General features: G+C 34.9%; 3 protein-coding genes across 4 annotated transcripts; 2 read left to right on the top strand and 1 right to left on the bottom strand.

Moving 5' to 3' along the window:
• The first annotated feature begins 836 nt into the window (after window positions 1-836).
• On the top strand, window positions 837-5625 carry LOC106431324 (outer envelope protein 80, chloroplastic-like). Its single transcript, XM_048767430.1, has 16 exons — window positions 837-1713; window positions 1818-1911; window positions 2301-2383; window positions 2490-2587; window positions 2733-2802; window positions 3106-3199; window positions 3374-3455; window positions 3541-3576; window positions 3717-3870; window positions 3962-4102; window positions 4240-4310; window positions 4427-4505; window positions 4590-4705; window positions 4822-4969; window positions 5055-5124; window positions 5239-5625. The coding sequence occupies exons 1-16, from the start codon at window positions 1009-1011 to the stop codon at window positions 5391-5393; spliced, it is 2196 nt and encodes a 731-aa protein (XP_048623387.1). The 5' UTR covers window positions 837-1008; the 3' UTR covers window positions 5394-5625.
• A 224-nt stretch (window positions 5626-5849) lies between these two features.
• Window positions 5850-13003, top strand: LOC106431323 (protein NRT1/ PTR FAMILY 7.1). Of its 2 annotated transcripts, none has more exons than XM_022710001.2 (5): window positions 5850-8984; window positions 9265-9321; window positions 9497-9653; window positions 9787-10597; window positions 10747-13003. In XM_022710001.2, exons 2-5 carry the CDS (start codon window positions 9274-9276, stop codon window positions 11546-11548), a joined length of 1818 nt encoding a protein of 605 aa, XP_022565722.1. In that variant the 5' UTR covers window positions 5850-8984; window positions 9265-9273; the 3' UTR covers window positions 11549-13003. The 2 variants fall into 2 exon arrangements, with proteins under 2 accessions (XP_022565722.1, XP_013727582.1); XM_013872128.3 differs by having other exon boundaries at window positions 9491-9653.
• An 862-nt stretch (window positions 13004-13865) lies between these two features.
• Window positions 13866-16664, bottom strand: LOC106431296 (transcription repressor OFP8-like). Its single transcript, XM_048767429.1, has one exon. It carries the CDS (start codon window positions 14641-14643, stop codon window positions 13999-14001), a length of 645 nt encoding a protein of 214 aa, XP_048623386.1. The 5' UTR covers window positions 14644-16664; the 3' UTR covers window positions 13866-13998.
• Window positions 16665-16881: the final 217 nt, after the last annotated feature.

Below are 16881 nucleotides of genomic sequence, written 5' to 3'. Positions count from 1 at the left end.
ACAACGTTGTTAGAAAACTAATGATGAATAAGGGAAAATTCGTAACGGTGTAGTGTATTTTGAAGGGGATAAAAATTTTGTAAAAGTTTTTTATGATCACAAAATAACCTCTTCCACTGATTTCGATAAAAAGAAATCTTCCAATACAGATTTAGTGCAACTTTATCATTTAGAAATAAATATACAGATGTATAATGTATTCCTACATAACTACATATCCTTTAAAAAATTTAAATAGATGTTTTCGTTAAATGGATTATCTATTAAGCACGTTCATTTGGAGTATTGGAATGAGAAATCACAGAAAGACAGAGACATAAACAAATTAGCTGGATAAACACAAACCACATTTTCGGTAACGAAATAAAATATAAAGTTATAAAGTCACGTAGCTATAATCCTTTCATTTTTATGATAATTTGGATAAAATTCAATTTTATGATGTATTTTCAGATATTTTTCAAAAAAAATTAAAAATAGCTTTGCTTTTTTTTACGATACTTTCAAATCTTACATTTTTACTATTTAAATATTATTTTATCTTAAATTATGAGTATAATTACAGGAAAAATAAAGAACTACTCTACAATATTATGAAACTATAGCAATTGTTTAAACAGTTTCTATTTGCATTATGTTAAAAAAATTGTATAAGATAAATTATATTTTCCAAGAACCACAACATCAAATTTCTTAATATAGATATTAGTTAGGCTTGTGACAAAAAAAATATTAGTTAACCTTTCAATTAATCCTTTCTATTATCATATTTGACATTATATCCATTTTGTTGTTTAAATAAAATAAAACAGTTCTAAAAAATAATTATTTGACCAGAATCGGAAATCAAACGGGGAATATAGTACGGATCCGGGTCAATCTCGAAATATAGTACGGATCCGGGTCAATCCGAATCATCATCTTCTACCCTGAATCAAAAACCCTAGCTGCTCTTCTTCCTTCTTTCTAACATCTCCTCAACTCAATTTCGCGCCGAGTGCGATTACAATGCATGGCCACGAAGATGTTCACTTCTCGTCATCTTCCATCAGAATCAATCCCGAATCTTCTCACGACCACTCTTTCCTCGCCAATCTCCAATCCTGCTCCAAAACCTTATCCTCCCACCTCTCAAACACTCGTCTCTCACTCACTCGAATGCTCGACTCGCTCAAGACTCGCCACACCTCTCCACGTGCGAAACCGGTTCGTCGCCACAATTCACCGACCCAGATGCTCAATTCAGTCACACAGCTCATGATTGGCAGCAAGTCTCCGCTACTCTCACTCTCCCTTATCCAGTCTACCCAATCGATTTGGTCCGACCCAGGAGCTGAGAGACTAAGCTCGCCGCTGCTTTGCTGCGCATCTCTGTCTCTAAACAGGCCTAGCGAATCGTCGACTCAGTCGGTGGAAGGGAAGGATGCGATACAGCAGCAGCAAGTTCAGAAGGGTCATTCATCGGCGAGTCGGAACGCGGAGGAGCGAGTTCTGATAAGCGAGGTGTTGGTGAGAACCAAGGATGGAGAGGAGCTCGAGAGGAAGGACTTGGAAGTGGAGGCGTTGGCTGCTTTGAAGGCGTGCAGAGCCAATTCTGCGCTGACTGTTCGAGAGGTGCAGGAGGATGTGCATAGGATTATAGAGAGTGGGTACTTTTGCTCTTGTACTCCTGTTGCTGTTGATACACGCGACGGGATACGTTTGATGTTTCAGGTATATATGCATTGTGATTGCTCTTTTTAAATAGATGAGGGAAAAAAAAAATAGTCTCTTTTTGTGTTTTGGGATGAAAATAATTCTCGTTTTCTTGCCATAAGGTAGAACCAAACCAAGAGTTTCGTGGGTTAGTCTGTGAAAACGCAAATGTTCTTCCTTCAAAGTTCATACAGGAAGCTTTCCAAGATGGATTTGGTACGCCTCCTCTAATTTGGCTTGCTTTTTCGTCTTCTGTTAGGATGTACTTATAAGTTCGTCACTATAAAATGGATTCATAACACTGGAACCTGACACAATTTCGAGTGATGGATGATAAAGCTAAAGTTTTTATAACACATGGTGTAAAATGTGTGTGTTTTAGCCTTGAATGGAGAAGATAGAATATGGGTAGGTAGTATAACCGAAATGTTTTCATGCTATGATTGCAAGCTGTTAGCATAAATATTACTGCTATGAACCCGAGCATATGAAATTCATTTGAAGTTGCTCTCAGTTTACATGTAAATGTATGAAGACTAATTAGTTGGGATTCTCGTGTTTTGGCTAAGGTAATTGTTAGTAAATTGTGGTGTGAAGTTTTGTAGGGAAAGTGATTAATATCAAGAGACTGGAGGAAGCTATCACATCCATCAATGGATGGTACATGGAGCGTGGTCTTTTTGGAATTGTAAGAGTACACCATTACTATTTTTCCATAAAAAAATAAATTGACATCCTGGATTCAATCGCTTATGTAGTTTATAATAATCGACATGTGCTGTCTACTATTGTAGGTTTCTGATGTTGATACGCTTTCCGGAGGTATAGTAAGGCTTCAAGTTGCTGAAGCAGAGGTTAACAACATTTCTATCCGATTCCTTGATCGTAAGACGTAAGTTGGTACCAATTCCTCCCCCTTTTTTATGAAATTAATAGTGGTTTGAATAGTTAGTAATTCTGGATGACACTGGCAGATTCCTTTTATTTCAACTATTACATTACGATTTTGATTTGCTATTGGTGTCTTCTATTTTTAGTGGCGAACCAACTAAAGGGAAGACAAGGGTTGAGACAATACTTCGACAGCTTACAACAAAGAAGGGACAGGTATTTTTGGACTTTCTCAGCTTAGATGTACATATAAGCTGGTAACTAGAACGTCATATTTTACCTGGGTTGTTAGGAACCACTCTTGATGGTATCATCTATTGATGAAATCGTTTGAAAACCTTATTCTAAATTAAGTTTGATCACTTTCTAAGGTGTTATACTGTGTTTATATTCTTCAGTTGACAAAAACTGAAAATTTCTTAGCAAATTTTTGACGTAAATAGTTTTACGCTTGACCCTCCAAGATGCTGTGGACCTCTACATATAGATCTTGCCTAATCTGGCTTTTAATCGCTGTAGGTCTACAGCATGCTTCAAGGGAAGAGGGATGTTGACACTGTGCTAGCCATGGGAATCATGGAAGATGTTAGTATTATTCCTCAACCTGCAGGTGGTGAGTAAATGTATTCCTCGATTCCTCTAGTTTCACTCTGTGCTTAAGGTGCAGTAGCATGATTGGAGAAAGTAAATGCCTTACTTATCCATCAGGCACAATAACGACAGTTTTTAAAAGTGTATTATAGCTGAAATTTTGTACTCTTACCTTGTTTTTTCCTGGAAATGTTAGATAGTGGGAAGGTTGATTTGATCATGAACTGTGTCGAGCGTCCCAGTGGAGGCTTCTCTGCTGGTGGTGGAATATCTAGTGGGTACGTTTAGTTGTTAACTACATACAGCGTTTCACTTTTTTCTTTGGTAGATTGACGACAAAGTTTGTTTATTTCTTATTTGTAGAATCACGAGTGGCCCCCTATCAGGACTAATTGGAAGGTAAAATCATGTGACATTGCTGTCTTCTGTAGCATTAAATCTGTATATACTATTTGTGACGATTCATTTTTAGCTGTGGCCCAAGCTGGGTTTATTAGTAAAGACATTACTGGTGTAATTGAAGTTATTATTTCATGCAGCTTCGCTTATTCCCACCGTAATATATTTGGAAGAAACCAGAAGCTTAACGTTTCCCTAGAGAGGGGTCAAATTGACTCTATCTTTCGTATAAACTACACTGATCCATGGATTGAAGGAGACGACAAAAGGACATCCAGATCTATTATGGTTCAGGTAAGACCTTAACTGGGGTTCTTGCTCTTTTGGCTATCTCACTGAGAATGTTAAGTTGACTAATAGACTAACTAGCTCCATATTGTACTAGAATTCTAGAACACCAGGGAATCTTGTTCATGGCAATCAACCAGACAATGGTAGTCTGACAATTGGTCGGGTTACAGCAGGTATTGAGTACAGTCGGCCATTCAGGCCAAAGTGGAGTGGTACTGCTGGACTTATATTTCAGGTATCTACTGTCCTCGATATTTTCAAGTTGCTGTGGAACACAATCAACACTCACCACAATAGTTCTGCCTCCACTGGATCTTGCACAGTGTGTATGTTTAGCCTATTCCCATTTTCGTTTTAATTTTAATGTTCCAGCATGCTGGTGCTCGTGATGAACAAGGGAACCCTATCATTAAGGACTTCTACAGTAGCCCTCTAACCGCAAGGTATGCACCAAAAAATGAAATGTCCTTCGGTTTTGCTCATTGTTTCCACTTTCACTAATGCTGTATGTGGCCATTTAATTGATACTTCCTATTTTTTTTTATGTTTGCTCGTGTAGTGGTAAGACCCATGACGAGACCTTGCTAGCTAAATTCGAAAGCATTTATACTGGCTCAGGTGAACATGGATCAACAATGGTCAGTCTCAGTCCTCTCTTGGTAGTTACATTGTTCTCTTCTTTTTTTTTTCTATGCCTAACACTATCTGTATTTCTATACCAGTTTGCGTTTAACATGGAACAAGGGCTTCCCGTTTTGCCCGAATGGTTATTTTTCAATAGAGTGAATGCTCGTACCAGGAAAGGCATACACATTGGACCAGCTAGTTTTCTATTTAGGTATGCTAAACTACTTGCAGCATAACATTTCTTTTAAGCTCCATTCGTCTTTTGTGATTCTAAGCACCATTTCCCAAGTTGTATATAGCTTATCTTACCTTGTTCATGTTTTACAGTCTGTCAGGCGGACATGTGGTGGGAAACTTCTCACCTCATGAAGCATTCGCCATTGGTGGAACAAACAGCGTAAGAGGTTACGAAGAGGGCGCTGTAGGATCTGGTCGATCATATGTAGTTGGTTCAGGGGAGGTCTCTTTCCCAATGGTGAGACTTTTCTCTGACAGTCCTAAGATCTTGTTTCGTAACAAAGATGAATGTTATGACTCTCATTCTTGCCTTTCTTTTGCAGAGAGGACCGGTCGAGGGCGTCCTTTTTACAGATTATGGTACTGATCTGGGATCAGGAAACACTGTCCCAGGTACAGTACAGACTAGGCTTTCGTGTTTTTACCTTATGCATCTTACGATATGCTTGTCAAAGTTTTGGAATCTCTCACAAGTGACCATCATCTTTGTTAATTTATGTCCTTTAGGTGATCCTGCGGGGGCTAGGCTGAAGCCTGGAAGTGGTTACGGGTATGGTTTTGGGGTGCGTGTTGATTCTCCGTTGGGGCCTCTACGCCTTGAGTATGCCTTCAACGATAAGCACAATGGAAGGTTTCACTTTGGTGTTGGCCAACGGACCTAAACTTACCAGTCTCATCTGTTTTTTTTTGGTCCTTGATTCTAAAAATGTTTTCTTGGTCTTTGTCGTACATTCATCTATATGACTTGTTAATTATTTCATCTATTTAGTTAACTCACTGTCCTGTGTAATTTTAGAAAACTCCGAGATTCATTTGAAAAGCTCGAAGCATGGTTCTAGCTTATTGATACGTTACCAAAAACCTGATTTGAATAAATTTGGAATACATTTACCACTTCCCGTCCAACTTGCATGTGTTAAGCATGCCGCCAGCGTACTTTGATCCGCTTTTAAAAGTTGGGAATATTAAAAAAATATATAATTTATAATATCAATAGATTTTAACATTTGATAAGTAATGTTTTAATTTTTTATTTGGAATTTTTTTATAAAAATATTCTAACTAAATTTTGTTAAGTTTATTAATACTCAAATTCTTTTTCTACCCAGTTTAATATCTCAACTAATTATTCTGTCTATTTTAATATACAAACTTTTGATACGGTATTCTTTTTTAATACCTAAATTATGTTTATTTTAATCAAAAATATTAATAAGTTTCAAATAAAATTTTAAAAATCTCTAGAATTCACAAAACAATCTGAAAAATTCTAATTTTATTTTAAGTCTTAGAAATAAAAGTAATTAAATTATGGATAGTCTTAAATTGTGTAATAGATTTTTTAAGAATTAAATATGAAATTTGGTTTATTTTTGGAAATAGAAAAAAAAATTATTTACTTTTCCTTCGAAACTGAGTTTTTATAAATTTATAATTTTCTCCATAATTTAGTTACATTTTTTTCCTATAGCTTAAAATAAAAGCGAAAATTTTAAAGATTTTGGAGGGCTTATAAAATTTTGTTTGATACTTATTAATATTTTTGATTAAAATAAACAAAGTTTGGGTATTAAAATGAGCATAGTTTTAAAATTTTATGCATTAAGATAGGTAAAATAATTAGTTGGGTATTAAAGTGGGTAACAAAAAAAATAGTTGAGGTATTGATAGTATAGATAATTATATTATTTTATATTTATATTGAATATAAAAATAATCTAAAAGGTTACTTAATTTTTTTTTGATTATTTCAACCCTTTTCATTATGAAGTTTTAATAAAATATCTGTAATTTGTTTGGTAAATTTGTGATATATACTTATTTGATAAATAATTAAATTTTTTAATGTTAATTTATTAACTTTAACATTTTATTTGTATAAAATTATTTGATTTCAATTTAACCCATAATTTTGCATATATAATTATATGTTCTCAATAATAAAAAAAAATTAAGAATAAGAATCTAATATTTATTAATTTTAAAGGTTTAATTTTATAGTAAATGGTTTTTTGTAGTATCTAAACTCGAACGTAGTTATATTTTCAATTTTTTATAAAATATTTGAGTGGTTTTAAATCAACTAATTTAAAAGAAGATAAATAAAATATTATTAAAAAGGTAGGACTTAATTTTTTATATTGTATGGACAAAAGATTAGTTATTGTGTTATTTGGAAACATATTTAGTAGTATAGCGTTATTTACCATAATAGTATTGATTATATAAATTTATATGTTTTTTGTTTGTTGATTATATAAATTTATAATTTTTTTGTTTGTTGTTGTGTAGTTTACTAAATAACTTCTCTTTTGTTTAGGACATAACAAAATTAAAATTTTGGAAACCGATAACATAGACGAATTGTTTTCATAAAATAGCGATGAAATTTTCTTATTTATAGGAGATGTAAATCATGTATTAAATTTTATTTGTGCAGTACATAATAGTTGTTCTGTTGCGAATTATATTCTTAACGTATGAAAGTGAAACCGGCTTAAAATGAAGTAAACAAAAGAGATAAGCCATATGGAGAGTCATATAGTTTTATTCTTGGATATAGATGTGATATTTAATGTGAGAGAGTGAGAGGAGTGGTGGGAGCGGCATTAATGGCTTGATTAATATATAACAAAGACAAAAACTGAGTAATTACACTTGCATTGATCAGAGTTCGTGAGATCCGAAGAGAAACCGCTGTGCTGAAATAGCGCACTCTGGAGCTTTTTTCTTCTACATTATTATTATATTTAAAAACGTACAAAAAAAGGAGAATGATTTTGTTTTAATAAGAGAGATGATATTATATGTTTGGCTAAGAAAACCTCATTGCAAGCGTTCCATAATGTTATGGTATCATGAGGAATGGAGAGCTCTGAATCTCTCTTAATGATAGAGAAGAGTGGAAATTTGCAGGAGTCTTCAGGGATGCCATATTAACTTTGTCATCTGGTCGATCAAGTTGATCCACTGTTTAAGAAGGTTTTCAAGAAGCAATCTGTAGAATTTTGTTACATTAAGAAAAGAAAAAAGATATTTCGTTGTATATATATAGTGGACGAACTGTTAAACCTATCTTAGCTCCGATAGTATTCCCCTGATATGGTTGTTTAACTTTGAACTAGATTCATATGATTTCAAAACTCAGAATTAGTTTGGGTAGCCAAAAAAAATTATTTAATGAAAATTAAATTTATATTTATATTTTTTGTGCATGATATAATATCTTATTCATGTCAAACACAATGAATAATAAAAAATATATTTTCTACTTCTACATTTAATCAAACATAACTTATGAATGTAGACGGGTCTCCGATTGTATTCAGCGAATTAAATATAATCTATCAAGTCCACAGTTTTGATAAAACGAAAAATAATAGCAACTGCCTTTCGGTTGTATAATTATTGAAATAAAGCAAAACTCTTATTTGGTTTTATATTATGATTGGATTTTCAATTACATATTTGAACTTATCTTTTACAATTACTTACCTTTTTCATTATAGTAATTTTTATGATCATATATTATGCTGATGATGTATTTTTGTCATTTTAGAATAGTGTCAAATTCATGGCAAGTCATCTTATTGACTTCCTAGAAAATGTTTTGTTTGTTCGTGAACTGGACCTTGACTCAATCAATTCCTCCTTTTTCTGCTAAAAACCTTGGGTCAATTTGCGTAAAGCAAGTAACAAAACTCCAGTCATTTAGGAGTAAACTTGGTTTAAAAAATTCCAAAAACATGAAAAAATTCGTTTATTTAATTTGTTAAAGAACGTAACAAACTCCATGTGTTCCCCAATTTTTCTGAGAGATAAATGCTATTGTACGTTAATTTTCTTTAAGGAAAATCAAATGATATCTCTAAGTCACTATTAGCCAACGCTATAACAACCTTTATTAAAGGAGAGTTGTTGTCATCTTAAGGCATTTAATTTGTTTTTCCTCATTATCATGAAAGGCCAATTAAACCTAACTTTATCTCTATATATAAGAAAGAAACAAAGAAATGCTTCTTCAGTTATAGTTTGCCATATTGTTAGATATTCACCTAGCTCTCGGTGTTGTGCGAGTTAAAGACGTACTTCCTTGCAGGTTGATTAAAAGAGAGAAAGTACAAAACACTAATCCTTCAAACATAAATGACAAAAGGTGTTTCTAGTTTTTCTTCATCGAAAGTGTTTCTTCGGCTTGTTCTCGTTCTCGACACAACCTCTTCTCCTTCTCCGGAGATTGATCTGCGAAAAAGGTTATATTTTGATTCACAAATGATACATCCGATTCTGTTTTTATATTCATACATATATAATGGTAGAGATCAAAGCTTTAAACTCATAGATCTTACCGCTACGTTAGGAATTTTTTTACCCTTAGGCTCATTTAATCATACATAGGTTTTTAGGGTATTGATACACTCATTTGTGGTGAATTCCATGCATAAATATGAAAAATATATCAAGTTGTAGTTCTACATATCCTTGTGTTATAGTTTACTGTTGTACTTATAGTCACATATTAACTTCGTACAGATACCTTAAATGGCCGCTATGGATCCGAGAAAAAATGGTTACGCTGCTCCGCTAAATGTACGTGAATAAATACTCATTCCTTTTCATCTATCTATTTCAGATAGAAACACAACGGAAGACAATAAAAACATCTGATTTTTGTAGGGAGTAAAATAATGATATCTATTAGCTACTTGGTTTGGGATACATACATAACTGTTTAACTTGAATGTGACACTATTTTAAGGAGCAGGAGAGAGATGAAGATATTGAAGTTGGTGAGGTGGTAGAGGTTCAAGATAACCAAAGTGTGGCATCTCTCAAGTCCAACGATTCTGACCTTAAGAAGAAGACTAATGATGATGATACAAAGGAGAAAGGTGGCTGGACTAACGCACTCATTTTGCTAGGTACACTTTCCATGGCATACTTTTTTGACATACAGAAATGTATAACTAAATCGTACATACTTTGACCAAGACAAAGACATGTACACACTCTATTGTTTTTTATAGTCTTCGTTGTGTTTCTATCCCTGTACAGGAAATCAAGGACTAGCGACACTAGCCTTCTTTGGTGTGGGAGTGAACCTTGTACTCTTCCTAACGCGTGTTATGGGACAAGGCAATGCAGAAGCTGCAAACAATGTAAGCAAGTGGACAGGAACAGTATACATGTTTTCACTTGTGGGTGCATTTCTCAGCGACTCTTATTGGGGTCGTTACTTGACATGCACTATCTTCCAAATCATCTTCGTCCTTGGTGTGAGCCTCCTCTCTTTCACTTCTTGGTTTTTCTTGATCAAACCTAAAGGTTGTGGCGATGGAAACTTTACATGCGACCCTCCGTCTTCTCTCGGCGTTGGCATCTTTTATTTATCCGTTTATCTCGTAGCGTTTGGATACGGTGGTCACCAGCCAACGCTGGCTACTTTCGGTGCAGACCAGTTTGGTGAAAATGATAAAACCTCCAAAGCTGCGTTTTTCAGCTACTTCTACTTTGCACTCAACGTTGGATCTCTCTTTTCGAACACAATCCTTGTTTACTTTGAGGATAAAGGGTTGTGGACTTTAGGGTTTTTGGTGTCACTAGGCGCTGCCATTATCGCATTGGCAGCCTTTCTCGGCCCTACAAAACGTTATCGTTACGTCAAGCCTTGTGGGAACCCTTTACCACGCGTGGCGCAGGTGTTCGTGGCTACTGTTCGGAAGTGGAGTGTTGTTAGGCCTGCAAACCACCAGGAGTTGTATGAAGTTGAAGGTCCTGAATCTGCCATTAAAGGAAGTAGAAAGATATTTCACAGTTCCAAGTTTCTCTTCTTGGATAGAGCAGCAGTTATAACAGATGATGACAGGTAATAAATCAATCCTCGTGTTCTAAAAATCGGTTTAGTCGATCCCTTATAAAACTTTAACTACTGCCTAACGATTACTTGAACATTGTTTTATATATAGTTGTCATCTTTTAACTCATGAATATTTTGCGATCCATATAATAATATAGGAGCGGGACAAGGAACAACGCATGGAGGTTATGCAGTGTAACACAAGTAGAAGAAGCAAAATGTGTGATGAAGATGCTCCCAATATGGCTTTGCACTATAATCTACTCAGTGATCTTCACACAAATGGCATCATTGTTCGTTGAGCAAGGTGACGTGATGAATGCATCCATCGGAAAATTCCACATCCCCGCGGCTAGCATGTCAGTCTTCGACATATGCAGCGTCCTAATATCAACAGGAATCTACCGCCACGTTATATTCCCATACGTGAGACCCACGGAACTTATGCGCATGGGTATAGGTCTAATCATAGGGATAATGGCAATGGTGGCCGCAGGATTAACAGAGATCCAACGGCTAAGAAGAATCGTCCCTGGTCAAGCGGAGAGTGAGCTCACCATTCTATGGCAAATTCCACAGTACGTTCTTGTGGGAGCGAGTGAGGTGTTCATGTACGTTGGACAGTTAGAGTTCTTCAACGGACAGTCACCAGATGGTTTAAAGAACTTGGGAAGCTCGTTGTGCATGGCTTCTATGGCGTTAGGTAACTACGTGAGTAGTATGATGGTGAATATTGTTATGGCTATAACCGCGAGAGGGAAGAGCCATGGGTGGATACCTGAGGATCTAAATGAAGGTCATATGGATCGGTTTTATTTTCTGATTGCGGTATTAGCTGCCATTGACTTCGTGTTTTATTTGGTGTTTGCGAAGTGGTACCAACCCATAAGCCATGATGAAGATAGCATCAAGGGAACTGGTGTGAAGAGGAAGGCTATCTCAGAGTTGGACCAAGTATAATCTTTTTTTCTATTTAGTTTTTTCTAGCTAAAAGTCATCTTTTCAGTGTTTTTTTTCTAGTCGAATAATTAGTAGGGAACAATCTTTGTTAGTTTCTTATAGTTTCAAATGCTTGTTAGGGATAATGAATAATAATATATTGTTGTTACCTTATTCTTCCTTTCAAGAAAATGTTTTGTTATTTTTATTCTAAATATTTTTTTTTTGAAATACAACTTAATTTCATTAAACCTAACTTGTTTGGATAAAACAAGAGGGAATTATCCATCGTCTTTGATAATAACCATAAAACACATAAACAAAAGGAGATAGCCTAGATAAATCTTCATGAGAAGATGACAGCACACTCAAGACGAAGCTTGAATGCGTCAATGGAACCTTCACGACAATGTCAGATGGCCGAAACTTAGTCACAAGTGATGTTGAAACCCAGTTCTCACCTACGAGATAAACCGAAGTAGTATCGCTTGCATCTTCTGGTCCCATATAGACCGCTACACAGATGACAAGATGGTGCAAAATCTGGAACTTTTACTCGGCAAAAGAAGCCGAGAAGTTTTCCTCTTTCAAAGAAAGAAGGCATGGTGGTAAAGTTTTCTCTTCAATAGAGAAGGATGAAAAACTCTTCAAAAAAGAGAAATATAGCATTGCGTGCAAGATAGTTCCGATCAAAGCTTCGGTGAACCCATCGAGAATCATTGATGAACTAATACTAGTTAGTACCAAACCTCCAAAACAGTTTATGGACCAAGTCTTTTCACTGAATTTGCAACTTTGGGAGGTAAGATAAAGGCTGACCTTTTCTGAATGCAATGTGGGCCAGGCCCATAAATTAAGAGGAGAAGGGCTGACGTCAGCAGGTAGCTCACGATCTGTACTTGATGAACGGTTTGTAGCTTGCGGCGGAGCTAAGATGCTCGTTGGAGGAGCTAACGTTAACAGGAGGTTGAGAGCCAGTGAAGCGGGTTGAAGGAGGGACAGTGGAGACAGGAAGGGTGGAGGTTGAGAAGCCGTCGACAAAAGAAACGGAGGCCCGTTTATGAATTGAAAGTGATAGACTGCGGCGGCAAGTGATAATTGTTGCGCTTGTGTTTGGAACTTTGTCCAAGATTATGTCAGATCTGTGGCAACCAAGGGAGGTCCTCCAGGATCTGGTGCACATATGAAGAGCGAAGCAAGGATCTTGGTGAGGTGAGGTGAAAATTGTGCAAGTGCTGAAGAGGGAACATGCAGATCTGCAGCCGCAATGAAGAGCGAGCTCAGGACAAGATTTATGGTGAATCGATATGGTACTTGCGTTGATGCAAGCTCTCCGGGAGCTCCCGGATAAAATGTCAGTTCCAGAGATCTCTAAATGATAGCAAGAAGCCATACAAGTTTCCTCGAACAATACCACAACCAGATCTGGAAAAGAAAATTTGAAAAAGTGTGAAAGTGAATCAACAAAACATGAGAGGTCAAAGGGGGCATGAGAAGGTGTGAGCAAAGTCGACGCCGGCGAGCTCGTTCTTCACTGGCGTCAGAAAATATCGAAGGCTTGAGTTTCTCGATAACACTGTCTGAAAGAAAGTTATTTTAACGTACGTTATTCTAAATATTATTCCCTATGTATCAATTTAAGTGATGTTTAAGGTTTTTGCACAAATATTAAGAAAATACAAAATATTATGTAATTTATCTTGATCATATAAAATAACATTAAATACAACTAATTCAACCAATAAGAAAAATATGTACTCCTTCTGTTCTTAAAAGATTCATATTCTAGTTTTCACATATTTTAATAAAACACATTAAATTTGCATAATTTTTTGTGTTTATCTTCTTTCTACAATTTTAAGCTAATAAAAAATCAATTAGTGCAATTAAGATTTTTGAAATTTGCAATTAGTTAATAAAACATGCATTGAAAATGTAAAAAATGAATCTTTTAGAAACAAAAATTTTCTCTAGAATATGTATCTTTAAGAAACAGAAGGAGTAGTATTTTGTAATTGGTCACAAGTTTCAAATGACATTAAATTTTATCTAGAATTATGAAAACATCAATTATTATGAAACAAAATAAAAATTGTTAAACATCACTTAAAGTGATACGGAGTGAGTATTCTATATTACTCAAGATTTGAAGTGGTTTGGTAAACAAAACCGTAATAACAATTAAAATTAGTTTATATTCAAAAATCTAGCAGGTTGTTGACAAAGTGTATTAAAATTAGTTTATATTCTATTACTCAAGACTTGACCCCCTTCTGTTTTAATCATGTGCATGGTTTCAAATAAAAAGCTGATTATTGTTAGTATGAGTCCAATCTCATTCTGCTTTAACCAAATTTGGTTGAAGATAACAATAATAATACAGAGAAAGGATAAGACAAAAGATTAACTGAAATTAACACTAAAGCGAGATTAAGGTTGAACACAGTACTCTAAAATGAGAGAGACGCAGATTAGGGAGAGAACAAAGTGGCATAAATTTCCAAAAACACTTGAACTATGACGCTGTGGTGTTGAAGAGAGTTTAAAGAAAGAAAACACTGAAGAAGCTTTTGTAACTCAGCCGCTGCAAATATCTGTCTCTCAACAATCATCTCCACCATCGACGTCCTAAAATCCTCATACGGATCCTCCGACTTCTTCACCACCGCAAAACTCTCCCCCTTGGAAGACTCCGAGGAGAAGCTTCTAGAAGAAAAGAGTGTATCTCTATCATCACTCTCTTCTTCTTCGTCCTCGCTGCAAGACCAGCACCACGACCCACTTGACTTAAAACGAGAGGCGAGGAGAGAATCAGAACCGAACTGAGATGATCTTTGCTTCCTCCTTGTCTTGATGTTCTTCTTTGAGTCTCTAAACGAACGGCTTCCTTCGTAGAAAGGGTTTGGTGGGAACGCAGAGAACGTGTTAGGCTTAGGTTTGTGACGGTCCAGGCGTGGAGTCTTGGCTTTAGGTTCGGTAAGGAAGAATCTGTCGGAAGACGTTGTTTGGCTAGCAACAGCAGAAGTGTCGACCACGTCGTGTAGGTCTCGTGGTCGGCAAGAGCTTAGAGATGACCGGACTATTCTTGGAACCCTGAGCCTCATTCTTTTCTCCATGTTAGAGAATATCGATGTAGAGAGAGATAAAGAAAATGACTATTGAACAAGATGTATTAAAGGAGGAGTGTCATAATATAAAGACTTTTGAGGGAAGGAGATATAATAAATTCTCTGTTATTTTTTATTTCTTGTTTTGGTTTGTATATTTCGTAATATTAATGATAATTTAATGATTACAACTTTTTACGTTTACTACATTCTGAAATTTCTTTTGTCTTTTCTTTGTCGTCTTTAACTTAAACTATTGGAATAGCTGACACCAAAAACATACCGTTGGAATTTCCTTCTTGCTCTTTTCTTTTTGTTTTTATTTTGCGTATATACACTTGAGGACTTCTCGTTTTTAATACTTATATAAAAATGTTTTTAGTTTTGAAAATTTTGACATAAATTGTGTTTTGTAATGTTTGTCATCTTGTAGAAGTCAGTTCTCTTTAGCTTTTCGAAATCCTTACAATCAGTCATTTTAAAAGTTTTTGTAGTATGTGACAAGATAAAGGTCTCTTTAGTTTTCAATTTGAGTTTTGTTATTTTGTATTTTTAATTATTTCAGTATTCTATTTATAAAGTTCATTACAACACATTTTATGAATTTTGTGTATGATAAAAAAATTAAGTGAACACAATAACCATTCATGCGTTAAAGTATCAATATACAATTTATTTGACATTTCCAATTGAGACTTTCTCCCCAGAGTTCATGCATCGGTTATTGAATCTAGTTTGAGTGTGATCGTTTTATTCAAAAAGGTAATGAAATTCGAATTAAATGATTGAAAATGAAAATTATGCAGAAAGGTGGTGCACGACGATCACTAAAAGTCAAAGTATGTTGAGCAAGTAAGATGTTGCTATTTAAAAAAAAAAAATTGACTTTTAAAACAAAAAGGAGAAACATTTACCAATAAACCAAAAGTCGCTAGCAATATTTATTTTCACAAAAAGTGCCTAACATTCCTTCTATTCGCCATGTCTTTGGGTCTCTAGGCTGTTATGCACCTTGCTTTAACTAATAAAATAAAAATCGAAAACATTCAAACATCACTACAACAAATTAGATGTATAAAGACAATACAATTCGTTGCTATATCTATTACTGTTTCTGTAGATTGAGATATTATTAATACTTGTACAACCAAAATGTTGACATGTTATAGCTATGTTTCGTTCAAACTTTCACATGATCTCCTAAACTTTCCTTGTGCATTTGCTGCTGCATTCCTTGGGAGTTGTATGGATTGAAAAAATGTAACTATTTGCATGTTTTACAGTTTATATCGATGCACCAAGATACTATCGGTACCGTATAACAATGAAAACAAATGAATGTTACCCGGTGGGGTTGAACCCCGTTGTTTAAGAATTGTTGCTCCTACACCAGTTAAGCTGCTACTTCGAATTTTCTAAATATTTCAAGGTTATCTTCTTAAAATTTATATTTTAACTGTTCATGCTAAATTTATTTTTGTCAAACGGTTTCTTATCTCGCATCTCCCCCTCTGTTAAATCCAGTTTGCCGAATCTCCCTTCCTCTCTTCTTGGTTTTGAATTGTTTTTTTTAAATAAACTCGTATTTATAAATTACAGAAAAGCCTCTGACAAGAAGAATTTATTCTAACAAGAATTTGTTTTGTTTATGTTGAAGAATAAAAAAAGAAAATAGTACGATTTAATTTTAGCTTTTAGAGCTGACTTCTTAAATGCAATTTTAAGGACGATGAATTCTCTTTAATGCAGGAAAATGGCCTGATGTTTGGGAAGTGAATGCGTATTGGCTCAGTCTAATTTCCCTTTTTACCTAAAAGTAAGTTTCGTGTGTGGTGGCCGCCTGGCCTGTAGGGGACCATATCAGCCTCGTCACGTCCTATATTGAGCTAAGCATGGTTCCAGGCCACTATTTGAATTTCAAATCCATACTAGTTCTAGAGTAACGTATGTACGTAGGATGCATTTCAAATTAAAAAGGTATTTCATCCAGTTTTGAAGTTTTCTACTTCCTTAGGCGTAATTTTCTATTTATATTAGGGTTCTAAGTAATGTATAGAGTAATGATTGTAAACGGTAAATTCTTCTTCATTTCTTAAAATTTACATCATGGAATTTTTCTATCCATAGTTCTTTCATTCTTCTAATTTTAAGAAATTACTCCCTCTATTTCACATTACTTAGGCATTTTTCACGCATATTAAAGAACTCATTAAAATGCATTTATGTTTTCATTAATATCTCATATCT

This window comes from Brassica napus, chromosome C9 (genome assembly GCF_020379485.1).
Source record: "Brassica napus cultivar Da-Ae chromosome C9, Da-Ae, whole genome shotgun sequence".
NCBI classification, from domain to species: Eukaryota; Viridiplantae; Streptophyta; class Magnoliopsida; order Brassicales; family Brassicaceae; genus Brassica; species Brassica napus.
This window is presented reverse-complemented; position numbering and strand designations above follow the sequence as displayed.

Excerpts from the sequence above, each read along its gene's own strand:
- LOC106431323 (XM_013872128.3), top strand. The coding sequence starts at position 9,274 with ATGGCCGCTATGGATCCGAGAAAAAATGGTTACGCTGCTCCGCTAAAT. Across the intron at positions 9,322-9,490 it reads GTTACGCTGCTCCGCTAAAT|GAGCAGGAGAGAGATGAAGA; the intron begins GTACGTGAATAA and ends CACTATTTTAAG. Across the intron at positions 9,654-9,786 it reads TAACGCACTCATTTTGCTAG|GAAATCAAGGACTAGCGACA; the intron begins GTACACTTTCCA and ends ATCCCTGTACAG.
- LOC106431324 (XM_048767430.1), top strand. The coding sequence starts at position 1,009 with ATGCATGGCCACGAAGATGTTCACTTCTCGTCATCTTCCATCAGAATC. Across the intron at positions 1,714-1,817 it reads GGATACGTTTGATGTTTCAG|GTAGAACCAAACCAAGAGTT; the intron begins GTATATATGCAT and ends TCTTGCCATAAG. Across the intron at positions 4,103-4,239 it reads CTGCTGGACTTATATTTCAG|CATGCTGGTGCTCGTGATGA; the intron begins GTATCTACTGTC and ends TTAATGTTCCAG.
- LOC106431296 (XM_048767429.1), bottom strand. The coding sequence starts at position 14,643 with ATGGAGAAAAGAATGAGGCTCAGGGTTCCAAGAATAGTCCGGTCATCT.